The sequence below is a fragment of the Cornus florida genome, unplaced genomic scaffold (assembly GCF_030987335.1).
Source record: "Cornus florida cultivar Cherokee Brave unplaced genomic scaffold, ASM3098733v1 CherokeeBrave_3.0.0_Hap2_Chr11, whole genome shotgun sequence".
Taxonomy (NCBI): domain Eukaryota; kingdom Viridiplantae; phylum Streptophyta; class Magnoliopsida; order Cornales; family Cornaceae; genus Cornus; species Cornus florida.
Genome location: NW_026775581.1, coordinates 112,025,315 through 112,053,272, shown reverse-complemented (window position 1 = coordinate 112,053,272; position 27,958 = coordinate 112,025,315). Strand labels below are relative to the sequence as shown.

General features: G+C 38.4%; 1 protein-coding gene across 1 annotated transcript in view; it reads left to right on the top strand.

The window, feature by feature from the left end:
• LOC132285714 (G patch domain-containing protein TGH) overlaps positions 1–27,430 on the top strand; it is a 37,847-nt gene extending 10,417 nt beyond the window's left edge. Inside the window, exons 8-16 of the mRNA XM_059787909.1 lie at positions 6,601–6,676; positions 6,763–6,849; positions 6,998–7,075; positions 10,711–10,855; positions 14,207–14,696; positions 14,855–15,139; positions 15,220–15,348; positions 18,710–18,928; positions 25,668–27,430. Coding sequence (XP_059643892.1) covers positions 6,601–6,676; positions 6,763–6,849; positions 6,998–7,075; positions 10,711–10,855; positions 14,207–14,696; positions 14,855–15,139; positions 15,220–15,348; positions 18,710–18,928; positions 25,668–26,459 — 2,301 coding nt within the window. The 3' untranslated portion in view covers positions 26,460–27,430. The remainder of the gene's footprint in view (positions 1–6,600; positions 6,677–6,762; positions 6,850–6,997; positions 7,076–10,710; positions 10,856–14,206; positions 14,697–14,854; positions 15,140–15,219; positions 15,349–18,709; positions 18,929–25,667) is intronic.
• The last annotated feature ends 528 nt before the right edge of the window (positions 27,431–27,958 follow it).

Below are 27,958 nucleotides of genomic sequence, written 5' to 3'. Positions count from 1 at the left end.
ACACTTGTTATTTTTTGGGTTAATTGGTAGGGGTAGTATGGTCATTTTACATTCAGGAAAAAAAATGTAATATGATGAATGGCAGCTATGAAATTGCACACGAAATTTTAACGTTGGTTGTGATGCAAACTCTGATAGGGGTGTGAGTGTAGGTTTTCCCAAACATAGTAGCCAAGTGTAATTAAGGCAAACTTTAGGAGGTGTCAGTGTAATTTACCCTAAATTTAATTTAACTATATCCATTTACAATGTTATGTAAAATATATTTATAAAAAACATATGTTTCCATTCCATTCCCCAACTACTCGGGGTGGAATACATGAATCCTATGTTTCCATTCCGCTCTATTTAAGGCCACAGCCTCAGGCCCTCAATCAATCCACATGCTATTATATCTTTCCTTACTAACTCTACTCCCGTAAACTTTAGTTCTATCTGTAGTTACTACTTTTTCTTGCCCTCTTTCTTTATCACTGGGTTTTCTCCACCTAATAATGAAATGAACAAGCACAATCTACACCTCATCCCTTTCTATGCCAATGATATTATAATGATGATGTATGAAAGTATAATCTGTAGTGTTGAGGATGGAAAGGGTGTGGATGTGTCTCAGCTGCCAAATCTTGTTGGAGGTTTGATGTAGGACAAAGGATAGGCTCAAATAGAAGAAAGTAAATAAGAGTTATGGGCTGGAAATTCAGAAACAAAGCTAGGATTCAGGGGTTGTTAGTAGAAAAGAAGGATTGAAAATAACCTAAGAAGCACGGACACGGATACGGGACACAGACATGACACGACACGGACACGGCGACACGGCAAATCCAAAAAAATTAGGACACGGACACGGCAAATAGTGTATATATATATATATATCAGCATTAATAATTTTTTTAAAAAAACACTGATATGTTTAGGTTGGAATATATATATATATATATATATATCACTGATATGTTAGTATATATATATATCAGCATCTTTAGGACACGGACACGGCGAATTGTGGCATCTTTAGGTTAGTATATATATATATATATCAGCATCTTTAGGGTAGTACAAAACAAAAAATTGAACATATCAGCATTAAAAATTAAAAAAAAAAAAAAATTCCAGAAAAGTGTGTCCGAGCTGTCTGAGTCGTGTCCGAGCCGTGTCCGAACTGTCTGAGCCATGTCCGAGCTGTGTCAAAAAATTAAAAAAAATAAAAAAATTTCAAACACGTTTTTTGGCGTGTCTGACACGTGTCGGGGCGTGTCCGACGCGTGTCCGTGTCCGACACGTGTCGGACACGGATTCTTCGCCCATTTTGGAGTGTCCGTGCTTCCTAGAAAATAACAAAGAAAAGCCAATTGGAATCACTCCAATAGGACCTAGGTATCACACCTAGAGAAGGCCTCACACCCTCAGAATTTGTGAATCACTTGCAAAGAAATCTCAAAGGTTAATTTTATTCAATCATTCGCTGAGTATTCAGAGTTACATAGTATCCTTTTTATAATAAAAGATGACCCTTGGATTACTTTACAATGGAGGTAATCAAAAGTTGACTTTAACTTAATAAAGTAACAAATAACTTAATTGATGAAATTTAATCTAATTATGCAATTTACCAAAACAAGGTAATCAAAAGTTGACTTTAACTTAATAAAGTAAAAATAACTTAATTGATGCAATTTAATCTAATTATGCAATTTACCAAAACAAGGTAATCAAAAGTTGACTCTAACTTAATAAAGCAACAATTAACTTAATTGATGCAATTACCAAAATAATGAAATTTTACCAAACCCCCTAATTATGCAAGACTCCAAGTGGACCCCCCATCATCTAGCATGTGCCAAATTAAGGTTTGAGCCTTAGAACCCTCCTTGCCACGCCTTTTATATACTTTAAAAGGCTGCGGCCACTGTTCTCTACCAATTCTTCCCGGCGAGGTAAATGCATGAAATTGTTCATAGAGGTCTGGAGCTAGATGTTGGAACTCACTGTCGCTAATCCATGTACAATCAGAAAGTGGTCGTCCTTTTCACTTAACGAGGAAGGAATTTTTGATAACCGCCAGCTCTTGTTGAAACAAGTTGGTGATCAACATCTTCTATTTCCTCCTTTACCCGTGGGGCTAAGGGAAGGCGAGTGATAGGATCAGCAAGAAATGGATCAGCAAAATGGCCTGAATGCAAGGTGAGATCTTCGATGTTGAGGGCTTTACTGATACCCATCTCTTCTGGTAGGTCAAGAACATAAGCATTGGAGCTAATTTTCTTGAGAACTTTGTATGGGCCAACACTCTTTGTGTGAAGCTTCTTATAAGCACCTTTAGGATATCATTCCAGTCTTATTCGCACCATGACCATATCTCCTTCCTCAAATTCAGCAAACTTCCTCTGCAAATCAGCTTGTGTTTTGTAAGTCTCATTGCTCATTGCAATCTTCCTTCGAACTTCCGCATGGATGTCTCTGCTATGCTTACTAAAAGCATCAGCTTCAGCACTAGGGCATGCCACAATTGGTAAAGGCACTAAGTCAATTGGTTTCCGAGGACATAACCCTGTCACAATCTCAAACGGGCTGCGCCATGTGGATTTGTTTACAGAACTGTTGTAGGCAAATTCAGCCATAGGAAGAATCTGGTCCCAGCTACTAATATGGTCACCAACAAGACAACGAAGCAAATCACCCAAGCTTCAATTAATAACCTCAGTTTGGCCGTCAGTTTGGGGGTGAAAAGAAGAGGAAAACTTCAGCCTTGTATTCAGCATCTTCCATAATGTGCACCAAAAATAACTCATAAATTTTGTATGTCGATCAGAAACAATGGTGTTTGGCAATCCATGAAGCCGAACAACTTCTTGAAAGAAAAGCTTGGCAATGTGGACAGCATCGGATGTCTTGGAACAAGGAATGAAGTGTGCCTTTTTTGAAAAACGATCCACAACAACAAATATAGCATCATGACTTTGACTTGTTTTAGGCAACCCAAGAACAAAGTCCATGCTTAAATCTTGCCACGGCTCATGAGGGACTGGGAGCGGCGTATATAAACCTGTATTTTTCTTTCTTCCCTTGGATATTTGACAAGTTCTACAACGAGCAACAATTTTGGCCACATCCCGTTTCAAACTTGGCCAAAAAAAATGATCTTCCACCAGGGCAATGGTCTTATCTCTTCCAAAATGACCTGCTGCCACACCAGCATGCAACTCCCATATCACATGTTCACGAAGTGACGTCTTAGGCAAGCAAAGTTGAGTTCCTTTGAAGAGATAACCATCATGTACCGAATAATCAGGATATGTACCCTGCTGTCCAGCTATCAAATCAGCATGTATGATGCTAAAGTCCGTGCAAGATAAGTAGTCTCGTTTTAGCATATCGAAACCAAGAACTTGAACAGCCATGGAGGCAAGAATATGAACAACTCGGCTAAGTGCATCGGCTGCCTTGTTCTCAACACCAGCTTTATGTTTGATGACAAATGAGTACTCTTGCAAGAATGAAACCCACTTCCCATGTCGGTGGCTTAACTTCCTTTGGCAGTTAATATATTTGAGGGTCTCGTGGTCAGAATACAAAACGAATTCCTTAAAAAGAAGGTAATGACGCCAGTAGCGAAGTGCTTGAATCACAGCGTAAAATTCTCCATCATAAGTGGAATACCTTTGCTTTGCTTCATTAAGTTTATCACTAAAATATGCAACCGGATGTCCTTCTTGACTGAGCACGCCTCCAATTCCAACCTGTGAAGCATCACATGCAACTTCAAACACTTTTGAGAAGTCTGGAAGGCGTAAAATAGGAGCTGCAGTCATTCTTTTCTTCACTTCTTCGAAAGCCTATGCTGCTGCCTTTGTATAAACAAACTGGCTGTTCTTCATACAATTGGTGATAGGGGCCATTATTGTACTGAAATTTCTAATAAATCGCCGATAGAATGAAGCTAGCCCATGAAAACTCCGTGCTTCCTGCAATGTGCTGGGAATTGGCCAATCTAGAATCGCTTTCACTTTATCAGGATCAGCTTCTACCCCTTTGGAAGAAACAAAAAAGCCCAAAAACACCACACCCGGCAACATGAAGGAACACTTCTTCAAGTTCATGTAAAGCTTCTCTTGGTGGAGAACTCTCATAACTTGTTGAAGGTGGGAAATATGTTCCTCCCTTGTTTTGCTGTAGATTAAAATATCGTCTAAGTAAACAACCAGAAAACGACCAATAAAGGGCTGCAATACCTGAGTCATGAAGCGCATGAATGTACTAGGGGCATTGGAAAGACCAAATGGCATAACTCGTAGAGTCCATCTTGTGTCTTGAAAACTGTCTTCCATTCATCCTTGGGCCTTATGCGAATTTGATGGTAGCCACTTTTCAGATCTATCTTTGAAAATATACAAGAACCAGCTACCTTGTCTAGCAAATCATCGATTCGAGGAGTAGGAAACCGATACTTGATTGTAATCTTGTTGATGGCGCGACTGTCAATACACATGCGCCAACTACCATCCTTCTTTGGTGTGGGCAAAGCTGGGACAGCACAAGGACCTAAGCTTTCCCGAATAAATCCTTTGGACAGCAGCTCATTAACGTGCCTCAGATGCTCGGCATGCTCGCTTGGATTCAAATGATAAGCTGGAAGGTTAGGCAATGGAGACCCCGGTACAAAGTCAATCACATGCTGGATATTACGTAGAGGAGGGAGTTCATTAGGGAGATCTTCGGGAGATAAATCTGAGAAATCTGACAGCAAATTGGCGACCTTTGATGGCATTGAAGAATCATGAACAGCAGCAGTTTCTTTGATTTCCCTTGCTACAACAGCATATACAACACTCATCTCTTTACTTTCCAATTGAAACCTCTTTTTGGAAAGGAGATCGAGGGACATTTTCTTGCTTTTTGCATCATCTACAGCCAGTCCACCTTTATATTTCTCCATTTCAGCTGAGGACATAGGCTTCAAAATAATTTGCTTGTTTTTAAACAAGAAAGTGTATGTATTCTCCTTCCCACAATGATACACATCTCGATCATAAATCCAAGGCCGCCCAAGAAGAATATGTGTCACTTTCGTGGGAATTACATCACACCAAACAGAATCATTATAAGCTCCACAAGAGAAAGAAACGAGACTACGTTGAGTTACCGGAATAGAAGTACTATCTATCCACGCCACTTTGAATGGTTTTGGATATGGTTGGATTGAAAGCTTGAGGTGCTCAACCGTGGCTACAGACACAACATTCATGCAACTTCCGCCATCGATAATGACCTTTCGAGCTTGATTCCCACAACGAACTAGCATTTGAAAAATAGATGTGTGTCGCCAATCTTCATCTTCAACTTTAGGGGCTGCAAGGATGTGCCTCACAATGGAGATTGATGGAACATCTTCATCCTCTTCTAGATCATCAAGGTTGTCGATCCCATAGTCAAACAAGTTCCCATTGTCCTCTTCCCCATGTTCTTCAGGCATTATCCCAATGTGTAAATTTTTCTTTGGACATTGGTATGCCATGTGACATGTTTCTCCACATTTGAAGCACTTGTTACTCCTTCCACTTCCTTTGTTGGCCACAATACTCTTCCCTTTAGGATCAGCCATGTTAGAAAAGGCAGTTTTGATCCAGCATTTCCACCATTCGGCTGCGTTGTTACTGATTTTGTCGACATGATGTCAACTCAAGCTCTGATACCAAAACTGATGTAGGACAAAGGACAGGCTCAAATAGAAGAAAGTAAATAAGAGTTATGGGCTGGAAATTCAGAAACAAAGCTAGGATTCAGGGGTTGTTAGTAGAAAAGAAGAATTGAAAATAATAAAGAAAAGCCTATTGGAATCACTCCAATAGGACCTAGGTATCACACCTAGAGAAGGCCTCACACCCTCAGAATTTGTGAATCATTCACAAAGAAATCTCAAAGGATAATTTTATTCAATCATTCGCTAAGTATTCAGAGTTACATAGTATCGTTTTTATAATAAAAGATGACCCTTGGACTACCCTACAATGGAGGTAATCAAAAGTTGACTCTAACTTAATAAAGTAACAAATAACTTAATTGATGCAATTTAATCTAATTATGCAATTTACCAAAACAAGGTAATCAAAAGTTGGCTCTAACTTAATAAAGTAACAAATAACTTAATTGATGCAATTACCAAAATAATGAAATTTTACCAAACCCCCTAATCATGCAAGACTCCAAGTGGACCCCCCATTATCTAGCATGTGCCAAATTAAGGTTTGAGCCTTAGAACCCTCCTTGCCACGCCTTTTATATACTTTAAAAGGCTGCTGCCACTGTTCTCTACCAAGGTTGTAAGTGTCTCAGCTGCTAAATCCTGTTGGAGGTTGTACTACAAACTTAGGTCAGGTCCCTGTTGGAGCTCAAACATGATCACATACTTGCTTCCCAACGTGAGAAACAGAAATATATAAAAGAAGGTAAACAGTTTTCTGATTCTGAACTGCAACATTATACTGAACAGTTGCATTCTTTCTTTTTAGCTATCCATTTGATTATGCATAGCTCTAAATCAATCTTTAGAATGGTTTATTTTGATGTTTGAGGAAGAAGCCGTGTCTTTCTGCTTTTCTCCAGGTTTACGTAATCAATCCAAAGCAGGACATGTATGGTTTGGGCTATGATCCTTACAAGCATGCTCCTGAATTTAGGGGTATGTAGTTTCTTAAAATAAACTAACTGTTTACAATTTTGTAGCTGGAAACTGTAAGACTTCTTAACAGTATATTTAATATGCAGAAAAGAAAAGGTCACGCTTATCCGGGAATAGGGAGCTGGCCCATAAAAAACCTATCTCAATGAAAGATAGTCTTCTTGGTGTCAAATGTAAGATCTATTCTTGTATAATCTATTCTACATATGGTGTTTTTTTTCAATATCTACCTTCACTTTTCCTTAATTGCGTTTGTGTTATTCCATGGATTTCTTATCTTGAAGTTGAGGTTTAATTGACTTGTTGGCTTAAATTTATCAGCAGGAAGGGTTGCTACTGGTTTTGGCATTGGGGCACTTGAAGAGCTTGATATTGAAGATGAGGATGTATATACAGCTGGTTGGTACTTTTATGATATATTAGTAGCATTATAAATCATCCATCATGATAGTACAAGTTATACTTTGAATGGGTTTACGACTTTCTATAATAATTCTCGGTGCACATGTCTGCCGGAGTAATATCTTTGATCCATGGGAGGAAATGTGTTGGACAGTATATTAGTTAAATGTTTTTCTCTAGCCTTCATGGTGCAACTGGTCAAGTCATATGCTGTCTATATATGTTGTCATGTTACAAGTAAACATTCAAACCCTGTTTAACCAGATTTCCTGGAATATCATGTTACCCTTTCTGTGTGTGTTTTTTGGTAAGTATTTTTGTGAAGCCCAACATAAGATAAACCGTTGACTATCACTACGAATTAGTGGGCAGCAACATTTACCCCAATACTCTTGTTTTTATTTTATTTCTAATTAATTATAGGGTTAATTGCACTGACACCCCCTAAGGTATTGTCAATGCCACTCAGCAGCAGCTGGTCAACGTTTTTTGAACATTAATACCTCCTGAGGTTTTAATATATTGCATCCACACCCCTTACCGACCTAGAAAAAGACCTAAATGTCCTTTGACTAGTCAACAATTACTTTTTAATCATGAAATGACCTAAATGCTTTCTAATTAATTTTAATGGACCAAATTGACCCATCGTCCACCATCATCAGTACAGTAGTTGTATCGATGGAGCAAAGCCATTAGATATAAAGGATTGACCCATCATCCATCATCATCGGTATCAGTAGCTAATTTACACCCCATTAGCGTGAAGAAGACCTTAGTGGCTGGCCTGAGATCTCTGCGATGTCGCCGTAGCCGATGGTACTGCACATGGTGACAATGCAGAGGAGCGTCCACGACCGGGTGTAACTCTGTATATCTCCATTTTTTGTTACTCTATTTTACCCTAATTTGAATTTCAAACCCTAATTCCCTTTGCCCAACAATCTTTAAATTGAAGCTACAAATTTATTGTGGCGGCGGTGGTGGTGTTGTTTCTAAATTTTTTTTCTATTGTTGTGGTGGTAGTGGTGTCTGATTGTGGTGGGGGTTGTGATGGTGTTTGGTTTTTTTTTTTTTTCTTTTCTTTCTATTGTGATGGTGGTGGCTGTGGTTGTGGAGGTGTCTGGGTGTGGTGGTGGTGTTTGGGGATGACAGAGAGATTACAGAGGGGGAGACACGTATACAAAGAGGAGATTTATGAGGAGAGAGAAAGAAAGAAAGGGCGGAAGATGGTGGGCGGCGGCGGCGATGGTGGTTGGTGGCAGCAATGGCAGTTAGTGGTGAGAACTGGTCGGCATGGTGGGTGGTGGTTGTGGGGTTGATGCTGTAGTGGTGAGTGGAGAGAGGGGCGGCTGTTGGTGGAAGTGGCGATGGTAGTTGGTGGTGGCGACACCCCTCTCTAAAGAGCTGAGCTCTCTTTTCTCTCTCATCATCTTCTCTGGTGTTGAGGGGAAAAAAATTCTTTTGTCAATTCACATTGTTGATATTTTGTGAATACAATTGATTTAAAAATTCAAGGGCATTATGTCATTTGAAACCTCAGGGGTGTCATTGTCCAAAATTGTGTTGACCAGCCGCTGAGTGGAATTGACCAAAACCTCGGGGGGTGTCAGTGCAGTTAACCCTTAATTATAATATTGGAACTGCAATACACAGTGGGTAAGGATTAGGAATCCTTCCAACAATGGAAAGTTAAATCCACTAATCAACCAATGGCAATATAGAAAACACAAAGCTTTTTCAACCTGACCCTGGTCCCTCCTCATGGGATAGAAGTTTCCTCTAGTAACTGCTCCCGCTTTATCCGTTGATTTGCACTTCTAATAGTTTATCTTGGGACCATTTGATTACTGCTTCTAAAGTAAGATCTCTAATTTCATGGAATAAGGTGGGAATAGGGCTTTGATCTGAAGGTTTTGGGATTTCACCCCCCATCACCACCTTGTGGTTGCCCTCAATCACAAAAATGATGAAATCTCAAATATGAGGCATCCTGTAGCCCCTAAAGGAGACTCGGATCTCTGCTTTGATATGAAGTCCAATTCCGGCTGCCTTGGAAAAAGAGAAGATAATATTACTAAGAATGGGAGTTGAAAAAAGTGTCTCCTATCTCTTGTTGATATTGAGTTCCAGCGCATAGCCATTGAAAGTAAATTTGACTATCCCCTTCAGAAAAAGCTCTAGATTTTTTGACAGAGTTGGCCTTTGCCCCTGTAAGAAGAAGTCCCAATCCAATCTTGTAAATCAATTCCGTAGGCATCCTGCTGTTACTTCAGTCATGGAGGCTGAGAGAGACCCAAAAGCACTTTATCCAAGAGATTCTCTTAATCTTGTTATCTTAAATTCTGGTCCTGGTCCAAGTGGTCTGTATCATAGCTAGGACATCACTATCTGGGAGAATTTTCGCTCTCCACAAATTAGAAAAACCACGAAAGAGAAAAAAAAAAAAAAAAATCTCATGCAAAGCAAAGCAATCCCATAAAACTTGGAGAGAGTGAGACACCAAACGCATATGCCATAATGCATAAAAGGGGCAACAGATGACAAAGTGGCTCAAAATTTCTTTTGTGTTCTTGGATAGCAGATGCTGATCCGGGCTATAACATTGGTTAGGCTTAAGAATTATTATTATGCCAGCAAACCAATTCCCAATTAAAAAGATGGTCTCTTCTATCTTCTCTCGATACAGACCAGAAAATAGAAAAAATAAATAAATATTTTTCTCCTAAAAGATACATCATGTTAGAGGAATGAAGGCCTACAGCTCTCTCTCTCTCTCTTTCTTCTTTTGTCCTCATCCACTGCATTGCAATGATATAGTAATGCTTGTGATAAGTTCTTTCTTACCGCTGCTTTGGAAGCAAAATCTTGTGATCCCTGGGTTGAAGGGAGTGCTCTGAAATTTAGACTGTAAGCTGTTATGTATGAGTGGATACTCATAATAGTGATGTTGTTCCCTCTGTCCCATAATAAGTGTCTTGCTTTCCTTTTCGGGATGTCCTAAAGTAAGTGTCCGCTTTCCTTTTTGATATGTTTCAAATTTCAACTTCTCCAAATTGTCCATAGGTTTGGAAAAAAGTTAGAGATTTCAAAGGGCAACACTTTTTATGGGACGGAGGGAGTAGATAATGTATATTGCGTCTCAACTGAAGCAGCTAATCGATCTATGTTTGATTTTTATGCTACATGTACTGGTGGTCTTCCTGGTTTAGATTTTTATATTTATTTTTAAATAAAGAAGTGTACAGCTCCTGAAGTGCAAAATGCCAGTAAAATGTATGTAGGCACATCTTGAAACTAATATTCTCTCTCTACACACACATGCATATATCCCCCTCTATTTTTTTTTTTTGGCACGAGTGTGTTTGTGTGTTGATAGGGTGAACATCACTATTTATGATGCATCAATAATCAATATGTCCTTTAGTCTATATTCAAATGATCAATTATCTACTTTTTGTGTATGCATGATTTGGGTCAACTACATAAAGAATGCAACCCTGACATCCACTCCTGCCTTTTCATACCATGCCTTAATCACTGTTCAACAATTTCTTTGGCCAAATATTGATGTAAAGGATAGATTTGCCAAATTGCCACTCGTAATGAATCTAATGATACTTTTTGTTCAGGTTATAACTTTGAAGAAACTTATGTTCAAGAAATTGAAGAGCCTTCAACTTTGAGATTGGAAAATAAGAAAAAGTTCAGTGGAAAAGAACTAGGTGTTCTTCCTGGTTTTAAAGGTGCATCAAATTCTGACTACCAGTTGGAAAGGTGATTCTTTGCAGTAACTTCTTGATGTACTCAAGTTTAAACTCTCTTTCTCTTATTAGTACATTTTTAAATTGCTATGTTCTGATTTTCACATAAAAATTAATTCTCAAGCCTAACTATAATACTTATGGGAAAAATTATTTTTAATGTGCAATATACATCTTACAATACATGTTGTACAGTACATCCAAAGAAATATATTATATAAAATCATTTTTTTTTTCACTTAACAAGAAAGTTATCCAATCCTTATCCATTTTGCATCAGAGGATATATTTTGCTTTCATTCTGTTGTTGCTGCCAAAATAGCAAAGAAAAACTATGTTACATGGACATGACTATGGATGTCGAGTGCAGGTATGTGTCCAAGTGCAAAATGTATTAAAGCCCCAAACAGAAGGACACGACGACTCTACTAAATATTCATATTATTTAAATTTTCTTTTATTTTCTAGAAAACAAATATGATGTTTTTATGTAACATGGTATCCAAATTCCAACATAGGCATTTCACTCATGTTGAAGTATTAATGTAATAAAATTGAATTGCTGGATATGTTTTGTAGGAGCATATTCTATGGAATATGTTAGATGCATATCTCATACCTACCTCTGTGTGTCGTGTCCCACACGTGTACTTCACGCATTTTTTTACGAGTATACGTTACATGGAAGAAAACTAGAAAAGTAGAGAAGAAAGGAAAAATAGAAAAAGAAAAGAGAAGGTAGCAAAGCACAGAAAAGAGAATGATCTTCTACGTCAGTTGTGTTTAAAAAAAAAGAAAGAAAAAGCATGGAGAAACTATTTCTAAAAAAATGTCAATGGGACCTGACGCCACGTCATAGCGGCACAATCACTCGTAGAAGACAATAGTGTTATCAACAATGGTAAGTGATAGGATAGCTGAAGAAGCTGCCTCCAAGCCCCAATTTAGATAGTACACCTTTTGCTACTGAATTCCAAAATCACATGAACATAAACCTTTTTGGTATCCTATTTAAATAGTACACTAGGGTCAGCTCTCAATTTTGGTGTCTACACTCATTTGCTACTGAAACTGCATCCAACATTTGACGGCCTTTACCAAAGGGCATTATATGAATCGGATACAGTATCATCTAACAGTCTCCTTGGCCTTTAGGGCTAACACCTTAGCTAGGAATTTATACAACCTCTACCTCACCTAGCTTCCTGAACTCTACCTCACCTAGCTTCCTGAATTCCTTCAAATCACTGCTGTTGCCCCCTTCTTTGGAATCAAGGCAATAAAAGATGCATTTAAGCTTCTTTCAGACTTCCCCACATCATGCAAATAATAAAAAAAGCTAGCATATTGCCATCTCCCAACACCGTTTGAGAAAGCCATCTTCATCCCATCAGGCTCTGGGGTTCTATCCACATTAAGACTTTTCAAAGCTTCCACCTTGTCCTCCTCTTTATCAGCATCCCTTATTCTTTGGATTGCAAACCATCCAGCCTGTATTTCCAATTCTCAGTTTGCTGTAGAATTTCCTGTAGAACGCACAATACCATCCTTAACATCCTCTTTGGTGACCTCCTTCCTTTGATTAGTGACTCTTTCAATCTGATTGGCATGCCTATAAGAATAAATGAACTTGAAAAAGAACTTATATTCTGAAGACACTCCTTTAGCAAAAGAGAGAGTTGTCTTCCAATTTACCTCTCCCATCAAAGTAATTCTCCTCAGCTCTGCCTTCCTGTATCTATTCTTGCCATTTCCTCCTCATTTAATCCCCTTCTTTCACATCTAGATCATTGACTTCCCCGCAGGCCATAACTTTTCTCCCCTATGTATTTCTGAAGCCTTCCCCATTTTATGTTCTTAAATCCTCTTTTGCAATCTTAAATTTCCAATATAAAACATAACTAGAAGAACCTTAATCTGAGGGCTTCCATCAGTATCTGTCTTGCTTCCGCATTGCTCATTTAAGTTTATAGTTAAAAAAAACTAGCTTTTCCTGTAAATTGACATTAGAAAAGTTAGTACTTCATGAGATATAAAGCTTTGTTTACACCTGATGAATCTTTCTAGACATGATTTTTCAATGTTAGGCATGAAGGAATAAATATATGACACTTAAGAATATTTGTTTGGTTTATCTCACATGGTTCTGATAATTACAATAAATGATTATTAAAAATAGTAGAAAATTGAATAAATTTGTGAATAATTATGTTTTCGGTTAAGACAGAAGGAAAACTGTTTCCGTTGGATTTCCAGATATTGGCTCCAGGCATTACCTCATTAAGTACTGATGAGCTTGAGACCTGATTATACTTTAGATTTATTTTATTTTATTATTATTATTATTATTATTATTTTTTTATACAGCTATATAATGACTTCATCTGGTTACCATTTTATGTTCTTAAATCCTCTTTTGCAATCTTAAATTTCCAATAGAAAACATAACTAGAAGAACCTTAATCTGAGGGCTTCCATCAGTATCTGTCTTGCTTCCGCATTGCTCATTTAAGTTTATAGTTAAAAAAAACTAGCTTTTCCTGTAAATTGACATTAGAAAAGTTAGTACTTCATGAGATATAAAGCTTTGTTTACACCTGATGAATCTTTCTAGACATGATTTTTCAATGTTAGGCATGAAGGAATAAATTTATGATACTTAAGAATATTTGTTTGGTTTATCTCACATGGTTCTGATAATTACAATAAATGATTATTAAAAATAGTAGAAAATTGAATAAATTTGTGAATAGTTATGTTTTCAGTTAAGACAGAAGGAAAACTGTTTCCGTTGGATTTCCAGATTTTGGTTCCAGGCATTACTTCATTAAGTACTGATGAGTTTGAGACCTGATTATACTTTAGTTGGTTTTTTATTTTTATTTTTTTTATACAGCTATATAATGATTTCATCTGGTTACCAAACTTACTTCTCCCATCAACCCCCCCCCACCCCCCCCCCCCCCCCCCCCCCCCCCCCCTTCCTCTCCAAACGGAGAACTGATTAAATCTGTTTTGTGATTATATCAACTAAAATAATCCAAAGCAAAGAGGCTCTTATTTTTCACTGAACTGAAAATTACTGCAATGGACATCATCTTCCAACCATTTAATTTCTTTTGCATCATTCAGTTTTTTTCTTTTTTCAATTTATTCAAAATATAAGTTCATCTTACTAAGTCACCACACAACATATGGAAAGTAGAAAAAATCAAGTCGCAATACAGTATGTTGAGTGATAAATTTCCTTGTAGGTGCATTGTAATGGTTTAAGTATTATTTTCTTTCAAATGAACACATCATTTACTTACTATTATTATCTTTTTGGTCCTAAGATAGCTCGGTTTTCCTAATTGTTGTTCAGGTTTGATCCTCCAGTTGTTCCGAAGGATTTTGTACCCCATCATAGATTTCCAGCTCCTCTTGATACTGACAACAAAGTTGCTGATGCCCCTCCCCCAGAGATTCCTCCTCCAGAGGATAACAATCTAAAAATCATGATTGAAGGGGTTGCAACTCTAGTGGCTCGCTCTGGCAAATTATTTGAGGATCTCTCCAGAGAGAAGAATCAATCGAATCCATTATTTTCTTTTCTTAATGGAGGAAATGGCCATGATTATTATGCAAGGAAGCTCTGGGAGGAGCGACAGAAGCGTAATGATCAAACCAAGAAGCAATTGGATGCAAAAATCTTTCCAAGTGTGCAGAAGATGACAGCAGAGAGCCGTGGCAAAATTTTAGGAGAAAAACCCCTTGAGAGAAGCTCCATAGATGTGAGCTCATCAGTTACTTCTGCAGATTCTGCTCAACTCCAATTCCATCTTACAGATACATTCACTACACCTGCGTCATTTGTAAGTGACCTAAATTTATGTGGCAATCCTTAGCTTGAAAATGACATCTCGCACTGTTTACTAATATGAAATCCAGTATGCTACACCTCAATTTGGCGTTTTCATAGAAAATAGAAGTTGGAATCACATGTCTATGTATTCGTTTATTTGGAATCTAGTGTGAGGTCCCAGAAGCTGCAAAACCTTTTCGAGACGATCCTGCCAAGCAAGAAAGATTCGAGCAATTCCTCAAGGAGAAGTACCAAGGAGGGCTTCGTTCAAAAGATTCTGCTGGAGCAAGCAACATGTCAGAAGCTGCACGTGCTCGTGAGAAATTAGAGTTTGAGTCTGCAGCTTTGGCAATAGAGAAAGGTAAATGGGGGAAAGAAAGTGGTTTTTTTGATCAGAAAATTATGGCGCTATCCCCAATTTCAGGATTGCAGTTTACCTCTGGTGCACTTGAGGTATGTATCAGGATGTGTAACCTATAATTTTAAGTTTGCAGACTTGGTTTCAAGTTGTTTACTCAAGTGTCTGAAAACAGCAAACTAAAATTAGTCAAGCTGAAGAGTTGATGATGAAGAAAATGTACCCGAAACGAGAAGAGTATCAGTGGCGACCTTCATCTATTCTGTGCAAACGCTTTGATATTATGGATCCTTACTTGGGGAAGGTACACTATTTCCATTCTTCCTCAAATTGCAAACTTTTAACTTCTTTCTTTTTTTTTTTTTTTTTTTTTTTTTTTGTGGAAACTGCTAGGAAGCACGGACACGCTTAAAAGGTTGAAATGTCCATGTCGGACTCATGTTAGACAAGAACAAATGTCCGACACGGCCTGGCACGTGTCGGACACGCTAAAAAACGCGTCTGAATATTTTTTATTTTTGGACTTGTAGACATGCAGCTGACACACTTGTTTGATTAAAAAAGGTTTTTTTTTTAAAAAAAATACCGAAAACGATGGTTTAAAATGTAAAATATGTGAAATTGTTTGAAAAGTTTCAATAACGTGTAGGTCCAAACAAAAAAAATAAAATAAAATAAAAAATAAGTTTTTTTAAATATAATTTATGAAGCAATTTTCTTGACTTGATTTTCTTAGAGTTATTACTTGTTTGAAATTGTAAATAATGATAAAAAGAAAATGGTAAGATTCTAGCTCTCTTTTGTAACCAAGCTTCGAACTTATTACAATGACGTCCCTTCTTCTGCTCCTTCAATAAATCCTCTATTTGTAATAACCTGAATCTGAGGATCCGAATTGCTAACAGTCGATGATACGTAACCGGGACCTTATCCGAACCCGAGGAATTAAATGAGGGTAAAACGGTCATTGAGCATCACTTCTAAATGGGCTCACTACTGGTCGGGTTATATAATGATTGAAACGATGACCAAAATCAACTGTGCAAATATTGGCATGTGTAATAGGAATGTCCAGTGCCCTGCGTGTGTGTTGCGCGTGTAGGCACGCTACAAGCAACGACCAGTCGTAGGTTGGGGCGACCAGTCGTCCTAACTCCAATTCTCTGGTGAACAGTAACCAATCCCAAAACTCAAACTCGAGATATCCGGTTCCTTTCTAAAACTTTTTCACAAACTTCTTGAAATTCAATTCATTTGACTTCTCAACCCACCCTTTCTACCATGCTTATGCCATGAATGGACCATGCATCACTATATGTTTAATCCATGTACTACAACAACAACCTTAATCACAAAGGCATCCTAGCGTGCACATAATTTGCAAATTAAAAGCATAATGTACTTAATCAACATTTTCATGTATAACATTTCGATTAAATTAACTAAGACAATGTTTTCCTTTATTATATGCTCATCATAATTATTCAAACATTCACAACAAGGCAAGACGTACTCATGGCAAATGAATTGGGCAATTTAGCACATAATCATCCAAATATCACATTAAAGCATGGATTTTTCATCTAAGAAGCACAACTAGCATTTCAATTCAATGTCTTCAAACTCAAACATGCTTAGTAGAAAATCAAGACAAAGAACTCATGAAAAGGCAAAGTATAATGGTTTAAACACCCCTACCTCAAAGTGAAGCCAAACAAACAAGCCCTAAGACACTCCAATTTTCAGAAATTTCCAAATGCTAGCAAGATTAGTGTCGAGAGTCAGCAAACCAAGGAATATAAAACTTAGAGCTCAACATGAAACCTTTCAGTTGACCTCATCTTGCTTCTGGCGAAGCTTAACACAATAGAAATTGTCAAATGAAAGCCCTTGTGAAGTAGAACCAAATTTTCTTCTTGCTCAACTCTCAAATCTCACTCTAACTAGCTCAGATATGAGATTCAAAGAAGAGGGTTTGTGTTTTTAGAAAGAGAATGAAACATAGAGAGAATGAAAAATTCTAGAGAGAGAGAGAGCTTGGCCGAATCACGGGGGAGGAGAAAAGTGTTTGCCAAACAAAAATTTGGACTTGTGGCCTTCCTTTGCCCATGTGTCCCAATGGTGGCCCCCACCTCCAAAGCTAATGTGCAAAAATACCCTTTGTGTGTCATCATATAAACTAGCATGCCATCTAAAATATCTTGCATAAATATACACCTATATATATGTATATATATATATAATATACATGCCAAATGCAATAATGAATAAAATGCAAAACCGGAAGAATTCCCAAACACGGAAAATCCGGTCCCGGCCCCGAAAACTCAAAAATGACTCCGTGCATTCAAAAATGGCGAAAATGTTCACGGTACATTTCTAAGTGTCCCAAACTCGTAGAAATGTCCCAAATGATTCCCGGGACCAACGTGGCACGCAAAACGAGGTACAAAAAATAATAAAAATAAAAGTACCAAAAAATCCAAAAAAAAAACTGGGACATTACACTATTTCTATCGCTTTTTTCTTTTCTTTTTGTCCTTCACTTCCTATCACAAACCTTTTTCTTCTTCTACGGGTTTCCTCTTTTGTTATCAACAAAGAGTTACTTTTTTTACTCAACAACACCTTAGTTTTCTTGTATCTTTATTTTTTCTTTCTTTGACTGATTCTCTCCCTCTCTCTCACTTTCATTCTTATTCAACTTATTATTTTGTTTAGGTATGGATTTAGATTACAACAAACTTTATAAAGCAAGTTTAGAGAATATACTTTTAGCCCATTCTCTCATCTGGTTTCTCTTATAAAATGAGAGGATTGTTGTTGTAATTCATTAGTTATTGCGATATGGGATCTTTTATTCTTAATTTGACGAAAAGTAATATTTGTCTCATAATAGATACTATCACATAAATAATATATATATATTATTCTCCATGTCCCTGCCGTGTCCGTTTGGTGTCATGTCATATATGTGTCTCATAACTGTATCTGTGCATCTTAGGAAGCCAATTACTTTTATAGGCAGAAGTTAATTTTTTGATTGACAATTTTGTGTACAGAAAGCAAACATGCTTGGTTTCCTTTTGTTTCATTGTTCATTCATTAATGAAGGCATTCTATGAGTTTGTTTCTGCATATCCTTAACTTACTTGGGGAAGGTTGTGTGGTTTGCTCTTTTGCTCCTGTTCTGCATATAGATCCATGAAATTAAAACGTTTATGCATTTATTTAGTATTTTGGAGTTGGGAACTTTTTCACCTTGTATATGTAGAACTCTTTTGTTCATCAATGAGTGATGCAAATTTCTCATCTCGGTGTTAGTGGGAAGTTGGAACTCATGTTTTTTTAGAGTATGCGTGGTGTTTCTTCTTTTGGTTTGCGGTTGACAGGTTGTCCAATTGCAGAAGGGAAGTTTCAATCCTAGTTCTCTGGTATGACTACCTAGAAAGTTTATCAGTGAGGCTAAGTGCACCTTCTTTTAGGTTTTCTATTTCTTTTGTTGTCTTCATCTTTCCCTAGGAAGCCCATAAATGCATATGTCACACTTTTCTTATTATTATATTGGTATGCTATCTCACGTCAAATTGAAATTTTTTAGCTTACTTATGCATGTTTTTTTTCCGAGAAGTTAAATTAAACTGAATGCATGTTGTTGTTTTCAGCCACCACCAGCTCCGCGGGTGAGGAGCAAGATAGATTCTCTTATTTTCATGCCAGATTCAGTTAAATCTGCAAAACCGGAAGGAACTGTTGCCACAAATAGGGAATCATTGCCTGGGCACCAATCAAGTGTTGAAGAGATAAACAAAGAAGCAAGTGATGGCGAAATTCAAGGCGAGGTGCAAGCTGAAAATGTTGAGAGGCCAGTTGACCTCTATAAGGTACCATTTTGTTCTATTACATAGCTTTTTATTGGGTTTTCTATATATAAAAAGGATTCCTATCAAACATGGTAGGACATGTGACTGTACATAATTTTTCTCTATGGTATTATCTATTAGTGTCTCTCATATTTAGTTGTGTAGGGATGCATTCGTGGAAAAAAAAAAAAAAAAAAAAAAAAGAACTTTCACGCACGAGCTCAATTGTGTTTAAAGAAAGAAAATTATCCTGCTCCTACCTCATAAAGGAGGATGGAAGAAAAGTTCCCTTATGCCCTTTGCTCAGAACAATTCCTCATTATCTACCTTAAGTTGGAAAGATACAAGATTTTTTTCAGATTTTATTCTTATTCAGGATCATAACTTTATGTCAAAAGAAAAATAAGATTGTCATGCATTGTAAGATAAGAATTAATGAACTTCCTGAACCCTTTGTCCTTTCCTTTCTGTTTTTCCATCCTTGTAATGCTTGCCTATGCGATCCTTATAGATAACCGGTCATTTTATGTTCTTTAGAATCTGTGTCATCCATCTCATTGTTCACTGTTCATACACCTCCCTGCTATAGGTGTATCTCTGAACTGCAACATCTAAATATATGGATGACCCTTTGCCTTCACATAAAAATTTCCTTCATCTTGGTAGATATATGCCAATCACACAACATTCAGAGAGAGCAAAGTTGTGTATATATTCTGTATATATTAACCTTAAGCACTGAGGCTTATATATTCTGTATATATATGCCAATCACACAACATTCAGAGAGAGAGAGAGAGAGAGCAAAGTTGTGTATATATTCTGTATATACTGAGGCTTATATAAAACAAAGAGTGATAACCTAATTACACAATGTTACCTAATTACACAATGATCCTAACAACTATGGGTAATTACATAATGACCTAACATAAATATATATATATACATAAACATTCTAACACTCCCCCTCAAGCTGGAGAATATATATCAAATAATCCCAGCTTGGAATAGAAAGTCCTTAACCGGTTATGACCCAATGCTTTGGGAAACATATTAGCTAGTTGATCTTCAGACTTCACAAATGGAGTAGAGATGCTCCCACTTAATATTTTTTCCCGAATAAAGTGACAATCAACCTCAATATGTTTGGTCCTCTCATGAAACACATGATTTGATGCAATGTGAACAGGTGCTTGATTATCACAGAACAATGGAGTAGGAGCTTTAACTATCAACCCAAGTTCTTTTAGAAAATGTTATATCCATGTTAACTCACTAGTGGTATGGGCCATTGCCTTGTACTCAGCTTCAGCACTAGATCGAGCTACCACCGTTTGCTTTTTACTTTTCTATGTAACAAGATTTCCTCCTACAAATGTGTAGTAGCCTGTAGTAGATCTCCTATCTAAAGGAGAACCAGCCCAGTCAGCATCTGTAAAACCTTCTACCCTGATATGTCATTTGATTTGTATAGTAACCCAAAACTTGGAGCTTGCTTGAGATATCGGATAATCTGAAGAACTACAATCCAATGTGGCATTCTAGGAGCTCCCATAAACTGACTTACAACACTAACTGCATATGAAATATTAGGTCGAGTGATAGTGAGATAAATTAATTTCCCAACAAGGTGACGAAATCTGCCCGGGTCATTAAATAGATCACTCTCATCAAACATAAGTTTTGTATTTGAATCCATAGAAGCATCAATCGGATGACCACCTAACGCACCCGTTTCTTTTAGTAAGTCCAACACATATTTTCGTTGAGATAAACTTATACCCTCCCTGGATCTAGCAACTTCAATACCCAAGAAGTACCTAAGTTTACCCAATTCTTTAGTGTGGAATCGATTTTGCAGAAACAACTTCAACTTAGCAATGCCTTCAGAATCATCACCTGTGATCACAATATCGTCTACATACACCGCAAGAAAAATGAAGCTAGCTTTAGTGCGCAGGTAAAATACTGAATGATTGGTCTGGCATCTTTTAAGACCAAATTCTAATGCCGCCTCAGAGAAATTTCCAACCAAGCCCGTGGAGATTGTTTCAATCCATACAGGGCCTTTTTAAGGTGACAAACAGTGTGATGAGACTTCCCCTGAGCAACAAACTTAGGTGGTTGCTCTATATAAACTTCTTCAACCAGGTCACCATATAAGAAGGCATTTTTGACATCCAATTGAAACAACGGCCAGTTACAATTGGCAGCAATGGAAATAAGTACTCGAATAGAAGAAATCTTAGCAACAGGGGAAAAAGTCTCATCATAATCAACACCATAAGTCTGAGTGTACCCTTTTGCCACTAGACGAGCCTTCAACCGCTCAATAGACCCATCGTGAAGGTATTTAACTGCGTAGACCCACTTATAACCAACTGTTTTGGAGCTCGGAGGTAAGGGAACAAAATCCCAAGTTTGATTACGATGAAGGGCATCCATTTAATCTACCATGGCTTGGCGCCAATCCGAATCAGAGAGAGCATCTTGCAAAGTCTTTGGAACGAAAGTAGCAGACACTGGATAAAAAACAAGATAAAGAGGATGAAATATGATGGTAGGAGACAAAGTTAGAAATGGGATGTGTAGTAACACACGACCGAATACCTTTGCGGAGAGCAATAGGCAAATCATTAGGCAAAGGCGTCGGATCCGAAGACTCTGAAGGAGATGGAGGGAGCGAAGTAGGCGGTCAAGGTCGTCAGGTATAAACCTGCAATGGGACAACGGAGTGAGGAGGTGCGGAAGCAGGAAACAAAGAGGGAACCGTTGGGATAGGTGGCTCAGGAGTAATATCAAGAGGAGTAGTAGAATTAGAAAAATATGGGAGAGACTCAGAAAAGGAGACATCAGCACTAGTGAAATAGCGTTGAAAATGAGGACTATAACAACGATAACCCTTTTGAGTGCGAGAATACTCAAGAAAAACACTCTTAGTGGCACGAGGGTCGAGTTTATCAAGACTGGGTCCAAGGTTATGGACATAACACACACATCCAAAGACTCGAGGAGTAAGATTAAACAATGCGGAGTTTGAAAATAGAACAGAATGAAGAGATTTACCTTGTAACACTGTCGAGGGCATCCGATTAATAAGTGACATGCCGTAAGAACACCATCACTCCAAAAACGTTTGGGAACATGCATATGAAATAAAAGGGCACGACAGACTTCCAAGAGATGACGATTTTTACGTTCAGCTACTCCTTTTTGTTGAGGAGTATAAGTACAAGATGATTGATGAATGATGCCTTTAGCATGAAAATAAGTCTCAAAAGGGTCCGAAAAATATTCTTTGGCATTGTCAGAACGTAACACTTTAATGGAACACCCAAATTGAGTTTTTATTTCTTTGCGAAATATTTGAAAAATAGAGAACAACTCAGAATGATTTTTCATTAAAAACAACCAAGTCATACGAGAATGATCATCCACAAAAGTCACAAAATCCATTAATAGAAATATGTTTTATTGGTCCCCATACATCTGAATGAACTAACTGAAAAGAACTAGCAACACGATTACTAGCTCTCGGTTTGAAAGATACACAACAATGCTTACTAAGCTTACATGCTTCACAAGACATGGACTCAACATGACTAGGACCGGGGACTTGACGTTGCAAAATTGATAATGATGGGTGGCGGAGACAACAGTGCCACTGGAAAGAAGACAAAGATGATTGAAGAGCCATGGGAGATGGTGCAAGATCGAAGTAATACAAGCCACCTACTTCATGTCCCGTACCAATCTTCTTCTTTGTCTTGAGATCCTGAAAAATACATGTGGGATAAAATGTAACGAAGCAGTTAAGAGATTTAGTAATTTTACTAATGGACGACAAATTAAAAGGGAATTGAGGAACATATAACTGTAACGACCCACTCCACCACATGGTATGATATTGTCCGCTTTGGGCAAAGCTCAAGAGCAAAACCGTGCGGGCTCAGGCCCAAAGCGGACAATATCATACCATGTGGTAGAGTGGGTCGTTAAAATTGGTATCAGAGCCTGACCCAGTCGGAAGTGTGCGGACGGGGACGTCGGTCCTCTAAGGGGGGTAGATTGTAATGACCCTGTGGGCGGGTGTGCCGTGGGCGAGACACTGACAGGCTACCACACTAGCGAGTTACGGGTGCACAATCCCATATCGCCTGGGAAAGGGAAAGGTGAAGTGCTTATATGTAGGTGTGTCACTCCAATTGGTATGAGGCCTTTTGGGGTAAAGCCTAAGAGCAAAACCGTGCGGGCTCAGGCCCAAAGCAGACAATATCATACCATGTGGTAAAGTGGGTCGTTACAATAACACAGAGGAAAGGGATATAGAAGAGGTGAGATGAATAGTTCCCAAACCCAAAACTTTAGTTGATGAGCCATTAGCAAGAGTAACACTTTGAGAGGAAGGAACAAACTGAAAATCAAATAAGCGATGAGAACTACCAGTCATGTGATCGGATGCGCCAGAGTCAAGACTCTGATGAGAGGAGAAGAGACATGCAGGGGCACTACCTGATTGGGCAAAGGAAACCATGGAAGATAAGGTGGAAGGCCGTTGTTGAGACAGAAACTGAGCATACTCATCGCGGGGAATCGTGACCATAGCAGGCTCAACAACTACGTGTGGAGCAGTGGGTGTGGCAGAGAAGGAAGAATCCCCTTCATTAGAATTCACTTGATGTGCATAGGTAGAAGGTGGCGGTTTTCATTGAAGATCCCAACAGTAATTGACAGTGTGATTAGTGAGACCGCAGTGAGTGCAAAGTTTCGTGTCTCTGCCTCTGCCACGACCACGAGTAAAACAACTGCGAAAGCCACCCTGGTTCACAACTAAGGCAGAACGCTCACTGCTAGGAGGAGCAATGACACCACTTGAAGCACCACTAGATAAAGTAGCACGCTGGAGTCTTGATAACATATCAGGAAGAGGGGGAAGTGCAGGGCTACTCAAAATTTGTGCTCGAACAGGTTCGTACTCTAGTGACAACCCTGTGAGAATCCAAACAATATTAAAATCCTCACGTTGTTGTTACATGCTCTTCACATCAGAGGTGATGGGTTGATACAAGTTCATTTCTTCACAAAGTCCCATTGCCCGTGAGAGGTATACTTCTAGACTGTGAGTACCTTGCTGGAGGTCAAAGAGTTGTCTGCACACCTCATAAATTCTGGTTATTTTACCAGTACCCGAATATAACTGTTGGAGTCGGTTCCATATCTCCTTGGCAGTGTCCAAATACAAGAAGTTGGAGCTAATATGAGATTCAATACAATTCAGCATTAAAGAAATGATTTGAGCATCCCTTTGTTCCCATGAACTGAAATCAGCATCACTATCCTTAGGTTTATCCTTAACCAAATGAGTGCCAAAGCCTTTGGCTTTCAGAAAAATGACTACTGACTTGCCCATAAAATGTAATTTTTGCCATTAAGCTTGACTAAAGTCATGGGAGGATTGAAGGTGGCAGAAGATAACAGGTCTAAATTGGGAGCCATGGAGAAGAGAACCAAAAAACGAATCTGGAAAAAAAACGCAGAATCTGTATTCTGGCCGGATCTGGGTGAACGGGACGGATCTGAGCAAATGGGCCGGATCTGGGCAACCGGGTCGGAACTGGGTTGGATCAAAACCAGTTCTCTGCTATCCCGGTTTTAGTAAACCAGGGTTGGAATAGCATAACCGCGTAGCCAAACACGGTTGTTCTTCTTCACAACCTCACAGACAGACGCCGGCAAGCACGCAGCGGCGACGGCAACCCAATCACAAGCAGCGGCGACTCACTAGGCAGCGACCACACCGAATCAGAACCTCTGCAACTTCCGGCCAAAAGAAAAGACGAATCGATGAAGCCTTGCCTCTGCAAATAACAACGGTAGATGTCGGCGAGCTCGCTGACAGTCAAAGTGGCAACAACGCGAGCAACTAAATGGGCTTCAGGTCTGACGACGACGAATGAGGCTTTAGATCTGAGGACGGCGAACGAGGAGCTCTCAATCCTACCGGTGACCAAACTTCCGGTACAGACACCAACACCACAATCGCGATTCCGATCGCGATTCAAGAACAACACAATTGCCGTTTCCCACACCCATGAATTCATATAGCTCTGATACCATATTTGAATTCATGTGAGAGAGAGAGAGAGAGAGCAAAGCTGTGTATATATTCTGTATATATTAACCCTAAGCATTGAGGCTTATATAAAACGAAGAGTGATAACCTAATTACACAATGATCCTAACAACTATGGGTAATTACATAATGACACAACATAAATATATATATATGTGCATAAACATTCTAACACCCTTCAATATACTTCTTTTTCGATTATTGAATCAAAATTACAGATTTTGTTGCATTTATGGGTCTGGTGGCAAATTTTTTGTTTTTATTATTTTTTTATTCCCTGGGTCTGGTGCCAATTTTTTTGTAGGTCTATGTAGGTTACTGAAATTTCATTGTTTTCTCTCCTCAATAATAAACCTTTTGATTTCAAGGCATTCCGCTGTTATTTTCAACTCATAAAGGTCAATCATTTATGGATATGACACCTGCACTCGTACTTTTGTCTGATATGAACTAGAAAATGTTCAGTTGTCCTTTATGTGATCATACATCTGCTTATTTGCTTTTATTTAAGTTCATTTCTGTCTTCATGACATCTATACGTTCCATGTACATTGTCATTTTATATGTGTACTAAATAACTTGTGCTTTGAACTTTCACCGATGATGATGATTCTTCTCCTGCAGGCTATATTCTCCGATGATTCAGAGGATGAGGAAAATTCTAGTCCCAATCAAGTGGAGGATGCAGAAAAGAAGATTGAAGCTGCTAATACCACTTTAAGTCGTCTAATGGCAGGTGACTTTTTGGAATCCTTGGGTAAAGAACTAGGCCTGGAGGTTCCCCCTGATATGCCACTGCATTCAGAAAACAAAGCTAGGACATCAACTACACAGAAAGAATCTGTCAATGCTTATGAGGGAGATACTAACACCCTGCCAGTTGAGACGCCATCCGCCCTTAATGCTGTTAGCGGTATTTTAATAAATCAGGAGGTGCCACAAGGCAAACCACATCACCAGGAGATTTCTAAAGGGGGTGGATCTCATAAACATGAGCTTGTTGATGCTAACACACATAGAAGTGGCAGCAAATCAACTGAGACTGGTTCCTCTGTGAAAATACCTGGTAAAGTTGAACAAAATGTGTCTGCAGAAAATAGGAAGGATAAAATTTCCACGGGGCGTCGCCAACATTGGAGTAGCAGTTCATCAGAAGATGAAAGGAGTAGAAAACGCTCGAGGCGTCATCGGCATCGAAGCAGTAATTCATATAGTGATACCACCGATTCGTCTGATGATTATCGAGATCGACAGCATTCAAAGTCTAAGGGGAGAAAGAAGGGATCCTCTCGGGAAAAGAGTAGCAGCAGAAAACACTCAAAGCGCAAGCATGGAAGCAAGGACTCGCCCAGCAGACATTCTCGCTATGTTAATGAGAGAGAACATTCAGAAGCAAAGAGGGAGAAGCGTAGATAGACTGAGGAAGAATCTATGCTGAGCACGATATCAGATTGGAAATATTTCATCTGGATATCTTCGCAGAAGAACCACAACAATTGGAAAGATAGTTTCACAAACGTTACTTCGTTCCAGTCTACGGTTGGCGGTTTTGAGTAGCCACTACTAGAGATTAGTTGATGGGAATTCCTTATTTGTCTTGCTCTATATCGATTGGGGGCTGACCACAATCAGAAGAACCACATAATAGAGGGAAATGCCATTTAATCTTAAAGCAAAACCTCGTCAACATCTTTAAATGCCAATACAAATAGATTTCAAGTTCTGAAAATAAGGTGTGCTTCATCATATACCTGTTAGTGTTATAAATTTTGCTGTTGAAACATTTATGGTTGAAATCTTATAATGGTGAAGATCTTGTAAACGTATCTTGCTATTGTAAAAGATATGTGAATGTTGAAGAGAAAAGGGGTGTAAGCAAAAAAGAATCGGAGAACCCAATTGGATACTTATCAAAAGGTGCATTTACAAAAGTAGAGCTGCAGATTTGGCGGGTTTTTGTTGAGGCGTGCTCAGTATTAGATGGAGTTGATCTCCTGCTTCAAGATGAAGGGAAGTTGGTTTGAGCTAATCATATTGTCCGAAATAGGGCGATTTTGCCTTTTCATTTATATATGCGTGACACCCTTTCTTTCCATCAACAACGTCTCCTCGTAAACCATGATAAAGAGTGTATTTTATTTATATATATATATTTAAATGTAGTGAGGAAAAGTGATTTTGTAGTAGTGTACTGATTTAGATATCCATGGACGCGTATTGATAAAAATTGTTCGCACAACATTTGCAGTGGTCAAAAGGTACGGAAATGGCCCAAATGGGGAAGTCACGTATATACCCATGTTACCTACCTTCTGTCATTCTAATTTTATTGATTTCTTAGGTCTAGCAACCCAAATAAAAGATCAGTAGAGCTACACATGTTGCCACTTGTTTTCTGGTCACCCATCAGTTAAGATGACCTCTCTTTCACACACACACACACCAGGAAACCAACCAGTCAATCCTCTCTTGCATGAGGGAATTAGTCGGTAGCTATCTGGCGGCACCCACCGAAGGACTTTCAGGTAAGCAATGGACTGACAAAATGCTCGGACTCTGAAGTGAGAGCAAGAGTTCAATTCCTGAGCCACAATTGGTATAGCCCTTATTATCGGCAAGTGTGAACAAATGGAAAATAAAAACACATTCAACTTTTCGAATACAACAAGGAATGATTCCTCCTTTTTCCTGTCTATGAGTTTTTTTAAGCATTATTATTATTATTATTATTTTGAGAAATGCCAGTCACTATGAGTCGTAGTCCGAATGAATAGTTGACTCTTGGAAGAATCTCATACATGTTTAATGTCTAATGCTTGTGAGGCCAATTAACTCACCAATTAACAAATACGAAAATACAAAAAAAAAAATTTGGCAAGACTCGAAGGCTCAACCTCTCGAATGACCGACTTATA